General features: G+C 37.0%; 1 protein-coding gene and 2 long non-coding RNA genes across 3 annotated transcripts in view; all 3 read right to left on the bottom strand.

The window, feature by feature from the left end:
- Nucleotides 1-14,968, bottom strand: part of LOC144661265 (ZP domain-containing protein-like) — a 17,729-nt gene extending 2,761 nt beyond the window's left edge. The window contains exons 1-6 of the mRNA XM_078521965.1: nucleotides 14,139-14,968; nucleotides 13,266-13,379; nucleotides 11,952-12,077; nucleotides 10,438-10,843; nucleotides 9,762-9,941; nucleotides 8,843-9,132 (exon numbers count right to left, since the gene is read on the bottom strand). Coding sequence (XP_078378091.1) covers nucleotides 8,843-9,132; nucleotides 9,762-9,941; nucleotides 10,438-10,843; nucleotides 11,952-12,077; nucleotides 13,266-13,379; nucleotides 14,139-14,295 — 1,273 coding nt within the window. The 5' untranslated portion in view covers nucleotides 14,296-14,968. The remainder of the gene's footprint in view (nucleotides 1-8,842; nucleotides 9,133-9,761; nucleotides 9,942-10,437; nucleotides 10,844-11,951; nucleotides 12,078-13,265; nucleotides 13,380-14,138) is intronic.
- Nucleotides 3,431-6,701, bottom strand: LOC144661302 (uncharacterized). Its single transcript, XR_013572252.1, has 3 exons — nucleotides 6,507-6,701; nucleotides 4,404-4,483; nucleotides 3,431-3,805 (listed from the first exon to the last, which is right to left on the bottom strand). It is a non-coding gene; the product is annotated as an uncharacterized LOC144661302 (long non-coding RNA).
- Nucleotides 14,969-18,789: 3,821 nt separating the features above from the next.
- Nucleotides 18,790-20,786, bottom strand: part of LOC144661303 (uncharacterized) — a 45,617-nt gene continuing 43,620 nt past the window's right edge. The window contains exon 3 of the long non-coding RNA XR_013572253.1: nucleotides 18,790-18,881. This is a non-coding gene — a long non-coding RNA (uncharacterized LOC144661303). The remainder of the gene's footprint in view (nucleotides 18,882-20,786) is intronic.

The following is a 20,786-nucleotide window of genomic DNA, read 5'->3' as shown; positions in this document are numbered from 1 at the left end:
CGTATTTTCCCGATTAAACGCCGGCTTCGTATGAACACAGGGTCAAAACTGCTAACTTTTAGATAAACCCCGGGGGCGTTTGATCGAGGTCCCGGCGAATATTTGCGGTCAAGCAAACAAGTAAATATATTCTCTTCAATAGCACTGCTACTACAAACTGGTACGGTCTGCTACTTTGGTAACTTTTTGTAATGTTCGAGGAAACGTCCGGCGTAAAATAACTAGGATGGATGCTGTAAACAAAATAAAACAGCAATGTTTGCGTTCATGTGTGTTCAACAGTGGAGGAGCGAGGACGTTTATAACCGCGGAACATTGGCGACATTGCCTTTTATGGACTTATTGGTTGTTTATGTTCTGTTTGCCACAAATCTTGATTGCAACATGAACGAACCGTATGCAATACTGCAACATTAGTAATATGATCATCCTCGGAGACCCAGGGACAGATTGTCGAGCGGGACGACGAGAAAAATAGTGGGTCTCGAAGGATATGTAATAATAAATCAACCTGAAAAAATTGCAGAAAATTGCACTTCGATAATGAACTCGATCGGACCCCGATTAAACGCCGGCCGGAACACACAAATATCTATGTCCGCCTTTGAGCAATTGTTCTTTTAAATATTGGAAGACGGTGAAAAGGAATCCCTCTTTTTGTATTTCTTGGAGCTCTGTTTAAGCAAAATGGAGCTGCACAAACAGGCATTTTGACAAACAAAAGCCACTACAAAGAAACAAGGAGTTTGAAGTAATTAAATTTTCCCGCTTAAAACTTCAGGCTGAGCTCTTTGACGTCACGCATACATTACCAGCTCCAAGATGGCGGCGTTTAGTTGTCGAGTTTTAAGTTACTTCAGAAAAGGATTTCGTAGGGTTTAAGCGCTCGTTAGAAGCTAAAATTTTGGTGAACAACATATCTTTGTATAAACTTTTTATTGGCTTAAAAAAATAAATGGCCATTCTGGAGCGAACTTCTCCTTTAACTCCCATAGTGCCTCTCTCTCCACCCAGGTGCATAAATGCGTATCGGTGAATTTAATGCTTGGGGTAACTCTACGATGGACCAGAATCCCATCCAGGGGAGTAGAATACTTCTAGTCACTTCATGCTACTAAAAACCGGGATAAGCCCGGCCTGACGAGCCACTAGGCTCGAACACAGACTTCACCTTGAACAGGTCTTATTCATGGTGTCCACAATAAGTAGAGGGGACTTTTCCCCTCAGCTACTACAGATTTGACACGATAATAAAGTTGTTGTTATTATTATTATTATTATTATTATTATTATTATTATTATTATTATTACAAGTGAAACCGGTAAAAACAATATATAATTATATATTCCATAGAAAACAGGAAAATGTGAAAAGGTTAAAAAAGTAGATTAGTGTGTATCAATCTGCAGCTTACTTTTATAAGTCGCCTCGTGTGACATGCGACAAACTATGTCGCTGCAACAGAATTTTGTCGCTGCGATGTGTTGCACAAATTCAAACTGGTTTGCATTTGTGCGACACGTCGCAGCGACAAAATGAGCAATGGCAGCAGCGCGTGTACACATCTGCGACAAATTGCTGCGACAAGTCGCTGCGACAAAATATGACTTACCGTATTTATTCGATTTAGCGCCTAACCTCGAATAAGCGCCCACCCTGAAGGTAGAAAAAGTTACTAAGCGCCCAGCCTCGAATAACCGCTCACCCCCACCCCTCTAAATTGAGGGCACAAGAGGAATTTTGATTATTGTTGAAGTTGAGATTAAAATTGACTAACTACTATTTAATGACTATCCCGAAAACCGAGTTTTTTAGCTTTTTTACTGAAACTTTTAATGAATATTTAATTTCAGCTTTCGTTCACCTTCACATTTAGTTATTATAATTGTTGTTTTCTTGCAAAATAAACGTGCTTCTTGCTTAAAATGGTGAAAATTTAATAAGCGCCCAGCCTCGAATAAGCGCCCACCCTCAAGGTCCAAAAATTTAAAAAGCGCCCAGAGCGGTAAATCGAATAAATACGGTAACTAATGAGTGCGCGTCATGTATTTTCGCCATATTGAATTATGGAAAACTAGTTTGCATTCCCACTCTTCCAAATTTGCTGTTTGTGCACCAAACAAACACCTTGTTGCAGCGACTTAGTTGTAAGCAGTACAGAGGGAGCGACTTGTCGCCGCGACCTGTCACTGCGACTTGTCGCATAGTTTGTCCCGACCTTTACACTATTGAAGACACTTTAGCCTGTGCTAGAGTAAATTTATGGTCTGCGATAATAATTTCATAACTTCTCTGTAATTTCATTATTCATATTGAAACAAAGGAGCAATTGTAGAATATCCCACCATTATTCGTCTGGTCCCGTGGTCCACAGTCCACAGTGAAATTTTGTTGTTAAGTTATATTTCACTCATAACGCAGTCCGCAGTCATGCAGTTCATTGATCAAAATTGGATTTTATTATATAAACATCAGTGAAATACCAGGAAATCTTTTGCACGAAAAATCATATCTTCACACGTGAAAATAACATGTTATTTTCACATGTGAAGATATCGATTTCGGAACATTTTCTGGCAAGTTTGCCCTGTTTCAATGCTTAATGAGCCAAAGAAAATCGATATTAAGTTGAAACATCCTTCGGAAAAGTTCGGAAAATGTTCGGAAACATTCGTACGACCTTCGGACAACATTTTGAAAATCTTCGGAAGTCTTCGGAAAATGGTCGGAAATCTTCGGAAAATCGTCAAAAACATCGTAATTAGTAGGTTTATATAATAAACAGAATATTACATGGTTGCTTGGAGATATGAAATTTATCTTCTCATGTTCAAATCAATATCCTACTCATTCTCTGCGCTCACTCGTGAGATATCGATTTGAACACTTGAAGATAAATTTCATATCTCCGCGCAACCATGTAATATCCTCTATTAACTGTACGCCTGCCACCGCGGTCCACAGTCCCGTAGTGTTTTATTTGAAAATAATACAAAGTCTGCTAATCGCCTGCCACCGGGGCCCGTAGTCCCGTAGTCGATTCTAAGAAATGCTAGTAAATGGTATAATCGCCAGCCACCCCGATCCGCAGTCCCGTAGTGGATTTAAGAACAGTAGATATCCTGAACACAATATAAAGGCTAACCGCAAGCAACCTAATCACAGTCCATAGTGTACCCAGAATTCTACATGTTAACAATATATAGTGTTGCCCTTACAAATATAGATAGCTAACCATGAACAGGCTAACCAAAGTGTATATTAGGCTAACCGAAATGAATAAGTAGGCCTCTCTAAACACAAAACATTCTGTCCCATGTGTTCACTATGGGACTGCAGACCACGGTGGCAGACAGGAAATGCGTGACTACGGACAGCGGTGGCAGGCAATCTAAACACCAAACTTTTTGTGTCGGACCGTGGACTGCGGTGTCATTAAAATCAGTTCCGCATGAAGTTTTAATATTTGTATGGTTACTGCGGACTGCGGTGGCAGTCATTTCAGTTATGCAAAAAAAGTGCCGGGGTATTCTACAATCATGCCAAAACAAAATAGTTTTGTCATGAACCCAGAATGGTTTCAAAACTTACATGTAATAAAGTGTCAGTATTCACATGTAGCCTTATTGGGTTCTGGGATGTTCATATTACATAAATAGCTATAAATGTCACTAAAGTATATTCAGGTTTAAACTGGCAACATGTGGGAAATATCAATCATGTGACAATTTTATTACATTAACACAATGTGTATTTTTGAGTTCATTTTGACTAAGAGGAATGTCATTGCACTCTTCAAGTCACCTGTAAATATAAACAAAACAAACAAAAACTGTTTATTTTGATGAAATTGCTATTTTTCCAGCATGCAGACTGTATATTAAATGGCCTTTTTCAGTGACGGTGTGAAAAAAAACCTGACTGCTTTCATGTTGGGCTAGTGAATTCAATAATTTTTTCCACTTGCTAGATAGCCAAATGACATTTATGGATTTTTATTTTTTTGTTGTTGATCTTTCCAGAGAAACATGGGACTTTGGGTAAGCATATAATGGTTTCACCTTGCACAGTCTACCTGGGTCAGGCCGGGAAGAAATCAATTTTCTTTGCACCCTTCCTTTCATTAATCATAATTTTGCAGAAAAAATTAAAATGTCAGTCTTCATTTGAATTTTTTACATTGCTAGCTGTAGTTTAAAATGCTACTGAAGGCCACCCAACAACTGAAAATACATGCCTTAAAAAAGTGTCAAACAGCTTTTTTATAACGTAGGCAAGTGTCTGGTCAAAAAATAGATCTTTTAGGTAGTGAATGTGTGTAGAGAGGAGGATGGGAATTGCTGAGATTGGCTGAAGAGATCAATAACTGCCTGAACTTGTTATAATCCATAGTTTAACTCACCAGTAATTCAGAAAGTCCTCATTTCTGAATTCTGTAAATCCTGTTTACAAATTAGACATTCTAATAATCCCACAAACTACCTGTATACAACAAAATGCAAAAGAAACGTCAATCTAATAATGTCTGGCAATACAATACACATCATAGAAAGATAGAAATTTAAACTTCAGAAATGGTCTCATTTATTTCTTTGCGGCCGGAAATGACCACATGGTCAATATTTTGACAAACATTTCCTCACGTATAAATAATAAAAGGATGCGATTCTTATTAAATTGAAGTAGCTTAACATTCAGATGACAAATATAAATAACAATTACATGCCTCGACGAACTGAGTGACATTACTATGACACATCGCCTCAAAATCTACAAGATCTATTTTTTTTTTTATCGTCGAGCTCGGCTTTAATTCCAGTGAGCTAAGACCAGCTAAGTTTTAGTACGATTCCATCTTTAGCACTTTTATAAATCTTCACATAAACGCCGAAGACATAAGCTTAAGCCAGTCTTCAAAATGAAATTATAGTCAGGACGTAACAAGTCGATCAAAGTCGATCATCGGAAACGTAGTCGATAAGTCGATAGTGCTCGATATTTGTTGATAATTGTCAATCGACAAGTTTAATTTGTCAATAAAAGTCGATAATCACAAGATTTTCAACTGATTATCGACTTTTATCGACAAATTAAACTTGTCGATTGACAATTATCGACAAATATCGAGCACTATCGAAACCAGTAATAGCTCGAACAAATTTTATATGGAAGTGTATTATTCCGTCCGTATAGCAATAAAGTTTAATAAAGAAAAGGGTAGTTTCTTTTTGTTTTTTCAGGTTTATTCGTGCTTCCAATTACAGTGTTAAAACGGTAAAATAAAGTCTTGGCTTTTACTTGGGGTAGAAGAGCACAGAATGCGTCATCAGAATGGAATGATCCATTAGCAAAATTATTCATAATTTAGGCACATCAGATATAATGTATGTAAAAAACACTGAATAATTTTGGGGGTTGTTGACCCCTGGAAACATATTATTTTACCCTATCTGGAAGTGTGGAAATGTGGAAATCTGGCAATGAATACTTGATCAGTTAACAGTCCAAATCTAGAAGTGTGGAAATCTGGAAATCTGGCAATGAATACTTGATCAGTTAACAGTCCAAGTCTAGAAATGTGGAAATCTGGAAATCTGGCAATGAGTACTTAATCAGTTAACAGTCCATGTCTAGAAGTGTGGAAATCTGGAAATGTGAAAATCTGGCAATGAGTACTTAATCAGTTAACAGTCCATGTCTGGAAGTGTGGAAATCTGGAAATGTGGAAATGAATACTTAATAAGTTAACAGTCCATGTCTGGAAGTGTGGAAATCTGGAAATGTGGAAATGAATACTTAATAAGTTAACAGTCCATGTCTAGAAGTGTGGAAATCTGGAAATGTGGAAATCTGGCAATGAGTACTTAATCAGTTAACAGTCCATGTCTAGAAGTGTGGAAATCTGGAAATGTGAAAATAATATGTTTCCAGGGGTCAACAACCCCCAAAATTATTCAGTGTTTTTTACATACATTATATCTGATGTGCCTAAATTATGAATAATTTTGCTAATGGATCATTCCATTCTGATGACGCATTCTGTGCTCTTCTACCCCAAGTAAAAGCCAAAGTCTTGGCATAACCAATCCTGCTTCATTAGTATGTGCGCGGCAACTGTAGTCTTGCCACAGTTTTTTGTATTTCCGATACTTGTCGATCGCAGTCGATCAAAATTGATTTAATTCGATCAAAGTCGATAATCACAAGAAATTGTGTGATCGACTGTTATCGATTTCCGATATCTGTCGATTGATTAGTATCGAATTCGATCGACACCGATCGAATTTTATCGACTATCGAAATTATCGACTTGTTACGTCCTGAAATCTACAAGATCTATTTTTTTTTTATCGTCGAGCTCGGCTTTAATTCCAGTGAGCTAAGACCAGCTAAGTTTTAGTACGATTCCATCTTTAGCACTTTTATAAATCTTCACATAAACGCCGAAGACATAAGCTTAAGCCAGTCTTCAAAATGAAATTATAGTACAATGAGAAACGCTTACCTTAAGTGACCAGTCTCTGTTAGAAATGTTTGTGCGAAAAGCTTCCACCGTTTCTCCTCATTCCATATTATTCTCCAGTATCGGGAATAAAAATAAAGGATATCGAATACCCTTTGTTTCGGGACTCGTGATCGCGTCAAGAAGAAAGAACATTGACAAAACTATCCTATAGAACTAAAATAATTTATTGCAAAATCTTTCCATCGATCGACGCCATTTTGAAAATGCGCCCGCAATACGGACCGCGGGGAATCCGCAAGCAGGGGGGGCACAGCTAAAACTCTCCCCAAGCGCCACTCCTTTGTCTGAAAGAAATTACGTTCAACCTCGCCCAAAGCAACTACAATGAAAAGAAACTGATAATGCTATAATAAAGAGCATACACTCAAGCCTTTGGCAAAATTTTCTTTTATTTCAAATGCAAATGGTCGTTGAGTAGGAAGCCAACAAACTTTTCAATTGTATTTTTTACTGCCGTTCTTTTTCACGAAAAAGTAATAATGGCCATTTTTAAAAACACTATTTAAAAAACTACAACTTTGCTCAAAAAGATCCTAAGAGAGAGGTTCTAGTAAAGTTTTCAAGCCAATTTAAAAATGTGATCCGTTCTGGTCACGTGGACAATGACGTCATAACAATGGAATTAATTAAAACTACTTCACATATAAGTATCTACCAACATGTAATTTCTTGTTACCTCGCATTTAATGCAACGCCAGATACGTACTTGTACCCAGACTCCCATTTTTTGAAAATTGTGCATAGCTACCTTAATTTTGATATTTTGTTCGGTACCTGGGTAGTCCGAAATGCCTCACACCAATGTGCTTCAAACTGCAATGACTGCTTTTTTAGTAATAAACTATTTTCGTCACAGTGAGCAAAAACGAACTTCTGAGCAAAGTCACGTGACTAATGACGTCATCTACCTACGACTTATACAATAAGTAGTTTATGGTAAGAGTTATTTCTATACGACGTACTACTCCTGCTGACTTCAAACTGACCAAGTTATTTGGCATTAACGATTTTTCAGTTGCAAAGGATTTTGGGAAGGTTTTTATTATAATTATATATTGTTTTTATAATTATGATAGCCTACGCTTTTGTAGATTGTGCTCCTAAAAGTGGCATATTATGCTACTAGCAGTGCTCAAAATTTTGCCAAATTATGCCAGAATTCCCAAATTATGCTTCTGATTTCCGAAATTATGCTCACAAAATGACGTAGATTCTGTACATAGAGGTGCGCAATAACGACACCAAATTATGATGTTTTTCAAATAAACTGTTGTAAATTTATTTGTGTTTTATGGCAGTTTGTCACGGACGTCAGCTGTCCAAATTAGCTGCTCGCATCTCTGAACCGTTTGTAAAATGCCTCCAACGACTTAACAATCACAATTGTATAGCTAAAACACGCATTGCAAGAACAAACTACCTAAATTTCATTTATTTCTGTAGAAAGTACACCATATTTACTAAATTTTAGCAATTTATGCTCCAAAAAGTGCTTAAAATTGCTAATTATGCCGTGGCAGTGCTCGTTTCTTAAATGTGTTTTTTAGCTCCAATTATGCCAAAAATTATGCTAGCACAATCTACCAAAGCCTATGATAGCCGCCATGATTTTAGGTTATCCTTAGCGTATTTTTATCTGATTGTAATTTAAATCAGGTTTTTATATTTTTACTTTTAAAGTTCAAATGTAAACGCACTGAGACGTATGTAAAGTGCGTGCTAAGAACTGTTCTTATTATTATTATTATTATTATTATTATTATTATTATTATTATTATTATTATTATTATTATGATTGGTTTTTGCTTTATAACGCAAATTATACATGTAATTTCTGAGGTGGCAAGCAAGCTCAAATTTCAGCTGGTTTCTTATTATGTCTGATATCTTTTTCATACCATACTTTAGTTTCAATATTGTTGCAAAAATTATTCTACGTTTTACGCAATTTCGGCGCTTACATAAAAATAAAACGGCTTGCGTAGCTAAAAAGTCAAGTTATCGGGCAATTTTTTAAATCTTACCTCAACAATGAAATCACTATTCCATAACCTGTATTTCAAAATTGATTTTGGCACAGATAGTTCACTATTTCGACGAGCCGATTCACCGAGAAACGGCATCATTTCAATGTTTGCCCCCTGGCAAACAACCTGCCTAATTTGCACTATAATTCGAAAACCATCATGGCGGCTATCGTAAATATGGTCTTTATTTGAATTACACAATTCAAGGAAAGTGATTGACTTTAATTTTTTCATTGGACCATTAAACCAAGCTTAAAAATAATGTTATTATAACAGCTGTATATTTACCATGCAGAGTTGATTCCGTGCCCATGTCATTCATGTCGCCATCAATTGTCAGGGGTCCCTGTGCAAGTGAGTACAATTTATCTTTACTGCTGACGTCACGTTTCTTTCTAGTTCTCTTTATACATCCTTGAGCGCACCTAGAGTTTGGGTTCCCTGCGTCACAGACCCTTACATGGCAGTGGACGAACACGAATGGGTACTCAGCAATGAACATAAAGCCTTCAGTGGTAAATCGAGAGACGCCAACTTCAGTCGATAGAACAACGCTGGTTGTTGCGTCCACAGGGCAGCTACATATGTAAAGAGATTATGGTTGTTAGTGCAATTGAACAAAACGCAAGGGCAAAATTAGCATAGGAACCCTAACTCTTTTAATTGAATAACTCCTGTAACTGAATCTTTGCTTGAAAAGCAAACGTTTATCAGGAAAAGAGAAGATCACAAAGTTCATATTTAAAAGCCAAAAGCTTTTGTAGTCTTGTGGTGTTAAAATTTGAAATTATCCAAATTTCACAAAAATGCATCGATGATTTAAATTTGCATATAAGAGTCTAACTACAACTAAAATTACATTTTAAAAAATACATCTAAAGTTAAATAAAATCTTTGTCTTTAAAATTTGTAGAGGAAATAGACGTGGAACAAAGTTTCGATAAGTTTAAAAATCCCGCATTTCTTTAACTTGGATGATAGTGTTTTGAAAATTGCTTCGATGATCGAAGGGTCTTTGGCTATCGTGTTATTCCACAACGCCGGACCTCTCTATGCAATTGATAACTGCAAGTACCTCGAACTAAAACGAGGTAAAGCGACAGAGTCTGACATTCTGGAAGGGCATCTTGATTTTTTTCATACTTTTATATTATACTGGCATATCGTTGATCAGTAAATTATATAAAAATCTCAGTTTATAACGAACCCGCCTTTGATGAGGTGATGTTTAGTAGCATGTTGTCGATCCTGGGAAGGCGTGGCGTAACAGTCCTCGGCTAAAACTGACAGACGTTTGTCCTTGGACTTCACAGAAGCCTGGAGGTACAGATTCTGCCTAAGTTTGACCTGCACAGGGTAGCCACTTTCAGTATAAGCTGTTGTAAATCTGGGTAAACAAAAACAAAAGGAGGACAAAATATGTTATTTAATCTAAAAAAGACGAGATATTTCAGTGTTCTCTCAATAAAGTATCACAACGATTTTCTATGCCGGTTTTGCTGGATTACTTTTAGCATTCATGTAAGTAAAAATCAAATGAAATTTTCCCTAGCTCTTGCATTATCAGATTTCACGTACATCATGATACTCATTTTGGATAAATTTGCTAACTTGTGCAAGTTTAAAATGGAAATATAGTGCATATGCTGCAGGTTAAATCCTTTTCTAGCCTAGTTTATTCTGTCTTGACCTGAAGATAAAAATCAAGTTATTTTATGTCATTGTAAAAGCGTTATCTTCAGGTTGAAACAGACTAAACTAAGCAGGGAACGGATTTAACCCGAGAACCAATTTAACCTACATCAGCTGGGTCGTAGTTTAAAATGCTTACATTAGGAGCTTTACTGTGGAATAACTAGAACTATAACTGGACTGTTACTCACTTGTCATTTGGGAACATGTCCAGAGCTAATGTAAAGTTTCCTTTCCCATCTTCATCAAAAACTAACTTCTTGGTATCTGGTTTGACTCCAACAGCAGTAGCATCACCAGAATTCTTATAGTAACAGCTGAAGGGGATCTCAATCTCGCGAACCCTTGTTGCCATGGCATCGTCTTTGACTGGGATCTCCAACACTGTGTTACTGTAGACCACGGCACCTTTTGTACGTCTAATATTGGTGCCGCAACCTGTCAATTTAGTCTTAAGGGTGTAGTGAGTCTTTGTTTCCGCAGCAACGCAGTTTACATCGCGAAGCGTCACATGCTCACGGTTCAAACCAAGGAGGAGGGTCTTGGGTAGTGTGATTGACATGTCATTTTGGAGGCAGGCTACAGAAACGCCCGGGGCTACAAGAATTGAACAAATAGCTATTTTTTTAAGGATAGGCAATGTTTAGTTTAGTTTAGTTTAGTTTATTTTCTTTGTCGCAAAAAATTACATTTACGAGAAAAAAAATAATAGCAAGAAAAAAAGAAACAAAAAACCGTTTGACAGGAGGCAGGAACAGGGCAAAGCCCCAATTGACATCGACCCCCTGAGACAAGTATCAAAAAGATATAAAAATATTTCACAGTATAAGAAGATACAAAGAAAAAACGTTGAAAAAATTATGGCGGCTGATATAGACTGAGCTTATCTAGATAATACTTATTAATGAGATTCTTAAATTGAGTGATTTTAGAGCAATTCTTTATTACACTGGGGAGATTATTCCAATTTTTAACAGTCCTAGGAAAGTTTGAGTTCAAAAAATATGACTGGTGGTGGGAAGTATTGAGACGGAAATTAGCTGGATCAGAGTTACGTGTGGAATAAGAGCAAGTTACATGCTAAAAAAGCTAAGGCTAGGTGTTTTGCCATTGAGAATAACTTTTAAAGAGCGTATATTTCTTCTCCAATCATTTAAGTGATACATCAAACACATGGCTTTTATTATCGCATTCCAAACACGAAGGAGAGTTTCAAAGAGGGTCTGTTATATTGAAGTGGATGGCGGTTTTGGCCATTTTTGGGTGTCGGTATGAGGGTACATTCATATTTATCTGGCGGTTTACGGGTTTACGGTCAAGAAATTATGGTGGTTTAACGAAAGCGATTTGAGGTCTAGGAAGAACAAAATATGACGGATTGCGGAATGTACCACCACCTATAATAGACAATTTTGAAAAATGACCCTCATAAAATTGGTTTCACGTACTTCGAGGTGAAAATGCGATGAAACAAGTCTCGAGTGTCTGATATATCTTTCTCAGTTAATATTAAACCTAAGAATAAAACGAGAACTAAAGTCCTTAACTTCTATAGTAATTAGTTTAACAACACATTTCCAAACACGTGGCGGTTATGATTTGTTTTGTTTTAACTTGACGAATTATTCAGAACGTGTTTTAAGAAATTCAAAACTGATCGTCCGTTCTTGTTTAAGCACTAAAGCAATGTAGATTTATTTCTTACCTACGCAAGTACGGCGATCCGGCGCCAAATTCAGCTCGGGGTCAGGGCAAGAGCAGGTATAGCTGCCTTTATTGTTGTTGCACTTGTGAGAGCAACCGCCATTTTCTTTTGCGCACTCATTAATGTCTGCAAGAGATTATCATTTTACATAATCGATGGGAGGTCGCTGGACCTTTCTATAAGATAGTTGCGTGTTACTGAATAAATAATACATATAAATAATATAAAATCACCTTCTTTAAGTGTCAGTACATTTAACAATGTTGTGACAATTTAGGAGCCGACACTTTAAACAAACAACAAACAAATTTTATGGCTAATTGCAACACATTTTAAAAATCGAACTGGTATAAGACTGGCCAGTTGGCTATTAACAAAGCCCGGAGGAGTTAAATTCTGGACCATCAAACTCATTTCTATCTAGTAGCTTCTAGTGGCAGTGAGGAGAAGGATTTAAACCTTTGACGCCCAGCGTCTTAACCAATAGGCCACTCTGCCTCATTGGCCGTTTTCACACTAGAGACGGACAAATCGTCTTAGTGTGAAAACAGGACGGACAGGATCTTGGACATACAAGTCGTCTGAATTTGTCCGTCGATTTGGCCGTCTAAGAAGACGATTTTTCGAGGACGACTTGGTTTTCTAGACGGACAAGTAGACTAAAAGCCGTCTTTAATTTACACTAGGCGAGCAAATCGTCAGACGACTTGTCCTCTAGACGATTTGTCCGTCTTCTAGTTTGAAAACCGCCATTAAAGATAGCTAATCTAAAGCCGTTTATATGGGGTCCAGCAAAACAAATTTGTACATTGAAAATGAATTTTTTCAACAATGACACGAGCATGACAAAGAAAAATTCTGATTTCCCGACGGGAATTGAACCCATGGCCTCCCAGATACCGGTTGGCGCTCTAACTAACTGAGCTACGAGAGACTAGTTGTGGGCTGGGCCATTTACAAGGTTGATATGTGACACGCGTCCTGCATACTGCATACTTACCATCTTTATTATTTACAACAAAATTTGTACATTTTTGATGTTTGAATAAAATACAGTCTTCGATTACGTTAGAAAAGTTTGCTTGTTGTAGTGTATTAATCGAAATCGCAGAAAAGATACGAGCAGAAACAAATTATGGCAAGATTTCTGAAGAGCATCAGACATTGCAATTTTACACACATTCTGTTCATGACTGCCGTTCGTGTGAGAAAGATTTGAATGCATAATTTTAAATGTATGGTGCTCTACGGAAATCTTTCCCAATTTATTTCAAATTACAATTAATTGAATAAAGTATACCGGTTTCTCCATACCTTTCTCACAGTTAACCCCTGAGAAGCCAGGTGAGCAGGAACATTCGTAGCCTTGATGTAAATTCTTACAAATTCCTTTATGTTGACAAGGTTTTGGCTTACAGTGGTTAACGGCTGAAGGAAAAAATATATCAGAGGCTACGTATATGGCATTCGTGTTTATATTAACCTTTTTTTTTAAATACACACATTTCACCTTCGTTAATTAATTAACCCTTTGATGTACAAGAACAAGGACAAACGTACCTCCCACTCTCCCACGGGGGCACGAGATGTGTGGGGTGGGGGAGGGGAGTAGGGTTGATGGGAAACGATTGTTATGAGCCATTTTGAAAGTATTTATCCTTTAGTAGATAGTTTTTATCTGGCTCTACAAGATGGTATCGTATAGAAGATGGTGTCCTGTTAATGTAAAAAAAATCTGCCATCTTCAAATTTTCTGTTTTCTTATGGCGTGAAACCGAAAACAATTTAAAACAATCAAGGAATGCTAAAGGATTTAATACTGAATCCGTTCTTAAGAACTTTAAAAATATCACGAGAACGAAGAATTGGTTCGAAAAGTTGCTGGCAAGGATAGCGATTTCGGCGTCATATTTCTCATTTAAGTGCTTTCCAACTGAGCAGATAACTTGTGTTCTTCGACCTAACAGCTAACAACGCGTTGTTTACAATTTTAATATGATCTGTATGATGCAAAATACATCGGATACAGCTCTCGCCATCTTTACCAACGCATTGTAGAACACGAGTCATCTGCTGTTGGGAAGCACTTGAAAGAGAAGCATAACGCCAAGATCACTGGCTTGCGAGCAAATTTTCGTTCCTTCAGAGGTTAAAAGAAGCTGCCTTTCTAACATTCAAAGTACTTACCATCAGATGAGTCCTCTATGTACAACTCCACGGCATGTAGAAAACGACGGCTTTGCTGAGCTTCTATGGGCTGTACAGCGTCCACTTTCGACTCAACTTTGCCATTTGCAGGGAAAATATAGCACAGCACAAACACTATAGCGACGGCTCCCTTCATGGCACACGTTCCAACTTATAACTGAAACCGATCTTCATGTTCCACAAGAATGGCAAAGCAATTTAGCAAAATGGCGTTACTATTTTATCAGCAAGATGTAAGAATATTTCCCTCAAGTTTTCATTGGCTAAGAAAGCTTTTTTATCGAACGAGCAACACGTCTTTTACAATCGTTGGAATGAATCTTTTTGTGAAGTAAGTGGTTTTTCTTTGTGCGTGGTTTGGCGTCTATCTTGGTGTTGGACCGGGAAACTATTCATCACAAGAACAAAAGTTCCAAATAGTGCGTGCCACTATATAAAACAAGTGAAATAAAAAGGGATGTCGAGAGCCAAAAATTCCATTTAAAGATAGAACATTTTTTCGGTGGCTATGATTAATTGTGCTATATTTTGGGTGTTTTTTTATTATCTCTTGAATGCTTTGATTGTACCATCACCAAGAAAATGCCGGGAGACTGGACCGAGTCTCATGGCGGTCGGCAGGAAATTTTCGTAGTCCTGCCTTCTCTTCCTCTCGTTATGTAAAATTTCGTAATGACGAAAAAACCAAGGCTGAAAGGAACCGCTACCGGTGGTAGCTCACCAGAAACCAAGAAGCCTCCTTCCAAGTCAGTGAAAACCTGATATATGGGAAGTTCTAAACATTTTATAAGACAATACCAACAGGTTTCTGGAGGAAAACCGCACCATAAGTGAGCAGTACTAACAACTCATTAAATGTTTTGGAATTCCACATAGCCAAATTGAAAAGCTTGAAGAGGAAAATACCGTAGAATTCCGGTTATAAGCCCTGGGCTTATACAACTTCGTAAGGGTTTTGAGTGGGCTTATAAGCAGAGGGGCTTATATTCGGGAGGGCTTATAAGCGGAAGGAAAAAAACGTTTTGAAACGAGCCTCGGGAGTGTTGATCGAAAAACGTTTTTAAGTTAAAAACGCACAAAAAAGCAACATTTAGCCCTGTTCAGTACTGTCATCCGGTAGAGGGGGCTTATATCCGGGGGGGGGGGGCTTATAACCGGATGTATTTTTTTGTTTCCAGGTTGATGGGCCTATAACCGGGGGGGGGCTTATAAGCGGGGGGGGGGGGTTATAACCGGAATTTTACGGTATAGCTTTAAAAAAAGAGTAGCGTTGTTAACGAGGGTTGTAAGGCGAAACAAACAAGCATGTCGACGAGATGAAGGAAGACCTGACGACTGCAATTAATCAAGTTGACGACCTCGAGCAGCACACGCGGAACCACAACTTAGAAATCCGCCCATGGGATAGCAGAACACCCTGGCGAAAATGTGAGCGACCATATCATCAAGCTCGGAAATATTCTCATTGCTAGATCACCAAAAACGATATTGATATCTGCCATGGAATGCCGACAAGCAAGAACAACACTCAACCCAGGCCAATAGCGAAGCGCGCGAGTGACGTCACTACTCAGACAAGATTTCAGACAAAACAAACTAACGGAAATGGCGGACGATTTTCCTAAAACACTTTCTAAAAGAGCCGGTGTTCCTAAAACACTTTCATGAAACGAAAACTGCGCCTTGCATGATTCCCTCTATTTTCTCAGAACACGCTGTTGTTTTCTGAGCCTCGTGGGGGATTATATTCATCTGCATTCTATCTTCAGACCTCGCGCGCTTCGCTATAATTGCACGTTTTAAATCTGTCAGAGCTAAACAAAAATTATATGCAGTCCGCAAGCATCGATCACGAATCTTAGTCTAGATCAATTTTTTCCAGGATACTGGCATCGTTACATTAACGAGAACCTGACCAGAATTTCTAAGGTCTCGAAAAAGAAAAAGCAGTTGAATTGACACAGACTATAGATGGTTAGATCTTTATTGCGAAGTCGAAACTGAAGATCGACCTGCCCCTATTTACAATGCAGACGATTTAGTTTAAAATTAAGATGCTTTTTTTCGTTCGCCATAACCTCTCAATATTTTGTATTTAGTTAAAATGCGAGGAATTGTAGGAGGATACGAAAAGAAGTGTCATGAATTTAATTAACCATTTCTTTCCCTTTCTGTACTTTCAGCCGCTTTGCGGTTTAATTTATTAACGTATTCTTTGTTTGGTGTTAACTTTTGTACTAGGTGTGCATTTGCTTTTTGTTATAAATAACTTAGGCGGGCTGAAGTATGCCTTCGCAGAGGTGACAAATCCCATATAACAATAAAGAGTCCGACGACAACATCGATTTCAACATAAATTTCAGTTGTATCTCGCTTAAGCGCAGGAAAATTTTTGGATGGCTCCACTATAGTAAAAGCGACGTAATTTTTCTACAAGAAACTTATATCGACCCAAATATAGAACGTTATTGGCGAGCAGAATGGGGTGGTGATGTTTATTTTTCTCATGGTACAAAACACAGTAGAGGTGTCATGATTCTTTTCCATCCAGCAGTTAAGCCAGAATGCGTTCAAGTTATTTACGACAAAGACGGAAGATTTCTGATCTTAAACGAAACAATCGATTTTACATTTGTTAACATCTACTCCCCAAACGACCAAAATGTTCAAGTAATGTTCTATGAAAATCTGTTACAGAAGTTGCGTACTTTTTCAACGCATAATATTGTGGCGATTGCTCTATGAAATAATCTCGTTCTCAGATCTCGGCTTCGTCCACAAGAGATCTGGGAACGAGATTACTCTCGAAAACATCGATATTGTAGGCATTCTCGTCCCCATAGCCCTTTCGTTTCTCGAAGCCGGCTTGGCACGAGAAAACGGAGGGCTCTGGGGGACATAGGATTTTTGAATTAATTTTGATTGGCTGTTTGTAACAAAGAATTCCTAAATGGCAGACGAAAACGTAACGACTCTCTCACACATTCTTTTGAAACGTCATGACTGCATACATGAAGATCGGAAGTTCTTGAATCTAGGACTGAAAATCCTGTCTCCCCTTCGTTTTCTTGTGCCAAGGCTCAGCCGGCTAAGAGAAACGGAAGGGCTATGGGGACGAGAATGTAAAGTAGGTGGAAAGGACTCAGAAAGAAAAACATCTTATAAAAGTAAAACATCTTATAAAAGTAAAACATCTTATAAAAGTAAAACATCTTATAAAAGTAAAACATCTTATAAAAGTAAAACATCTTATAAAAGTAAAACATCTTATAAAAGTAAAACATCTTATAAAAGTAAAACATCTTATAAAAGTAAAACATCTTATAAAAGTAAAACATCTTATAAAAGTAAAACATCTTATAAAAGTAAAACATCTAATAAAAGTAAAACATCTTATAAAAGTAAAACATCTTATAAAAGTAAAACATCTTATAAATAAAAACATCTTATAAAAGTAAAACATCTTATAAAAGTAAAACATCTTATAAAAGTAAAACATCTAATAAAAGTAAAACATCTTATAAAAGTAAAACATCTTATAAAAGTAAAACATCTTATAAATAAAAACATCTTATAAAAGTAAAACATCTTATAAAAGTAAAACATCTTATAAAAGTAAAACATCTTATAAAAGTAAAACATCTAATAAAAGTAAAACATCTTATAAAAGTAAAACATCTTATAAAAGTAAAACATCTTATAAAAGTAAAACATCTTATAAAAGTAAAACATCTTATAAAAGTAAAACATCTTATAAAAGTAAAACATCTTATAAAAGTAAAACATCTAATAAAAGTAAAACATCTTATAAAAGTAAAACATCTTATAAAAGTAAAACATCTTATAAAAGTAAAACATCTAATAAAAGTAAAACATCTTATAAAAGTAAAACATCTTATAAAAGTAAAACATCTTATAAAAGTAAAACATCTTATAAATGAGCTAAGTAGCAGCTTAGATCTAAATGGCATAGGGACACTACAAAATCAAACTGAAACGCGTTTCACCTGGAGCGACAACTCTGGAAAAATAAGATGTCGGCTAGACTATTGGTTTGTTTCACAACAGTAAATCCCCAATGTCAACAATACTGTTATAAAATCATATTTTCACTTCGATCACTCTCTGATCTTCATAGTATTTAGGCAAGAAAGCAAGTCAGGTACCCTTGTAAACTTTTATTGTTCTTTGTTTGTATTGTATTGTTGCGAGCATTAATAAAAAAAATAAATAAGAAAAAAACTGCTGTATTTGCTACCTCTATTCAACGGCCACCTCTATTAAGCGGCAGCGGCCACCTTTTTGCTGTCGCAAGTGTATTGTATTTATAATTTATGGTTCTTTACCTCCATTAAACGGCCAGCAAATTATCTTTCCAAGCGAAATGGTGACAGATGATTTATATCGTCCCTGAAATATCTCGCGCTAAATTTTTTCACATACTGACTGTTAATGCAAAAAGGCCTAAGAAACTTGTCAACGATGTTTTGCATATTTTTCTGTACATTATCAACTCGAGGAAATACTGCACATTTCAACTGCGTGCCCTCTGTGTTAGAGCTATGGGCTGGAAATGCACTTGATGTTTTGTTACAATGAATTTTGGATTAATATCCTTATATGTTCACCGTTTTTAAAAGCATTTTGCTAGATAGTGTTAATAAAATCATGTTTACTGCCGTTCCTATCTTATTTATATTGTACCTCTATTAAGCGGCCAACCTCTATTAATCTGGCCGCTTAATAGAGGTTGGACTGTAACCGAATGAGAAAGTGTCACATGAGGCACTGAAAATAAAGATATTCGGCACTTGCGTTAAAATACCACCACGTAATTAACAGTAATTTTCTCCCCAGATCCAGCAAAACCGGCCAGTTTAAAACTTAAAACAAACGGTTTGGGCATTCTATGCCATCACATGGATTCAGCCTAATGTTTATTCCAGGTCCAAAAGAACCAAATAAGAAAGTGTCTCATCAGTCACAGAAAATGAAGACTTTCAGCTTTTGTGTTGAAATGCCACCACGTACATTTAAAGTATTTTCTCTCCAGATCCAGCAAAACCTGCGAGTTTGGAACTTGAAACGTACAGTTAAGGCCTTTTTTTAAAAATGCTATCAAATGAATTCAGCCTAAAGTTCACTCCAGGTCAAAAATAAGCAAATGAGAAAGTGTCACGACCTGTCACAGGGGGCACTGAAAATGAAGATTTTGGTCTCTTGCGTTGAAATACCACTACGTATATTGAAATTTATTTTCTCTCCAGATCCAGCAAAACCTGCCAGTTTCAAACTTGAAATGTTTAAATGAGGCCTTTTGCCATCACATGGATTAAGTCTAATATTCACTTCAGGTCCAAAAGAACCGAATAAAAAAGTGTCACATGAGGCATCGAAAATGAAGATTTTCAGCCCTTGCGTTAAAATACCAACACGTATATTATAAAAAGTTATTTCCTCTGCAGATCCAGCAAACCTTCCAGTTTGAAACATGAAACAAACGGTTTGGGCATTTAGGGAAAAATGCCATCACGTGGATTCAGCCTAATTTTCACTCTAGGTCAAAAAGAACAGAGTAAGAACATGTCATACGAGGCACTTAAAAAGAAAATGTTTGGTCCTTGCGTCGAAATACCACCACGCATATTTTCTCTCCACATCCAGCAAAAACTGCCAGTTTGTTTGGGGAAAATGCCAACACGAGGATTCAGTCTAATGTTCACACCAGGTCCAGATGAACTGTTAACAAAAGTGTCACATGAGGCGCAGAAAACGTATATTTTCGGCTCTTGTGTTGAAATACATCCACGTATATTAAAAGTTATTTTCTCTCCAGATCCAGCGAAACCTGCCAGTTTAAAACATAAAACGTACAGTTTGGGCCTTTTGGGAAAAATATCATCCCATGTATTCAGCCTAATTTTCACTTCAGGTCTAAAAGACAGAGTAAGAAGCTGTCGCTTGAGGCGCTGAAAACGAAGCTTTTTGGCCCTTGTGCTGAAATACCACCACGTATATTTAAAGTTATTTTCGGTCCAGATACAGTACAAACTGCAAGTTTGAAACTTGAAACGTACAGTTTGGGCTTTTGGTAAAAATGCCATCACGTTGATTCAGCCTAATGTTCACTCTAATGTGAACATTAGACTCCAAAAGAATAGTAAAAGAATGTGTCACATGAGGCACTAAAAAGTGAATTTGTTCTGCCCTTGTGTTGAAATATTACAACGTATATTATAAGTTATTTTCATTCTATATCACTACAGACAAGCAAAATTGCCAGCTTTAAACTTGAAACGCACAATTTGGGTCTTTTGGGAAAAATGCCATCACATGAATTCAGCTCAATGTCCAAAGGAACCGAATAAAAAAAGGGTCCCATGACGCACAGAAAATGTAGGGTTTTGGACCTTGCGTTGAAACACCATCACGCATATAAAAGTCATTTTCTGACCAGATCCAGTAAAATTTGCTAGTTTGGGCCTTTTTGATAAAATGCCACCACGTGGATGTAACCTTATATCCACTCCAGGTCCAAAAGAACCGAATAACAATTAAGAGAGTGTCACATGAGGCACAGGAAAAGTACGTATATTAAAAATATTTTCTTTCCAGATCCAGCAAAAA

This window comes from Oculina patagonica, chromosome 7, assembly GCF_052425735.1.
Source record: "Oculina patagonica isolate OP01 chromosome 7, crgOcupat, whole genome shotgun sequence".
Taxonomy (NCBI): domain Eukaryota; kingdom Metazoa; phylum Cnidaria; class Anthozoa; order Scleractinia; family Oculinidae; genus Oculina; species Oculina patagonica.
This window is presented reverse-complemented; position numbering and strand designations above follow the sequence as displayed.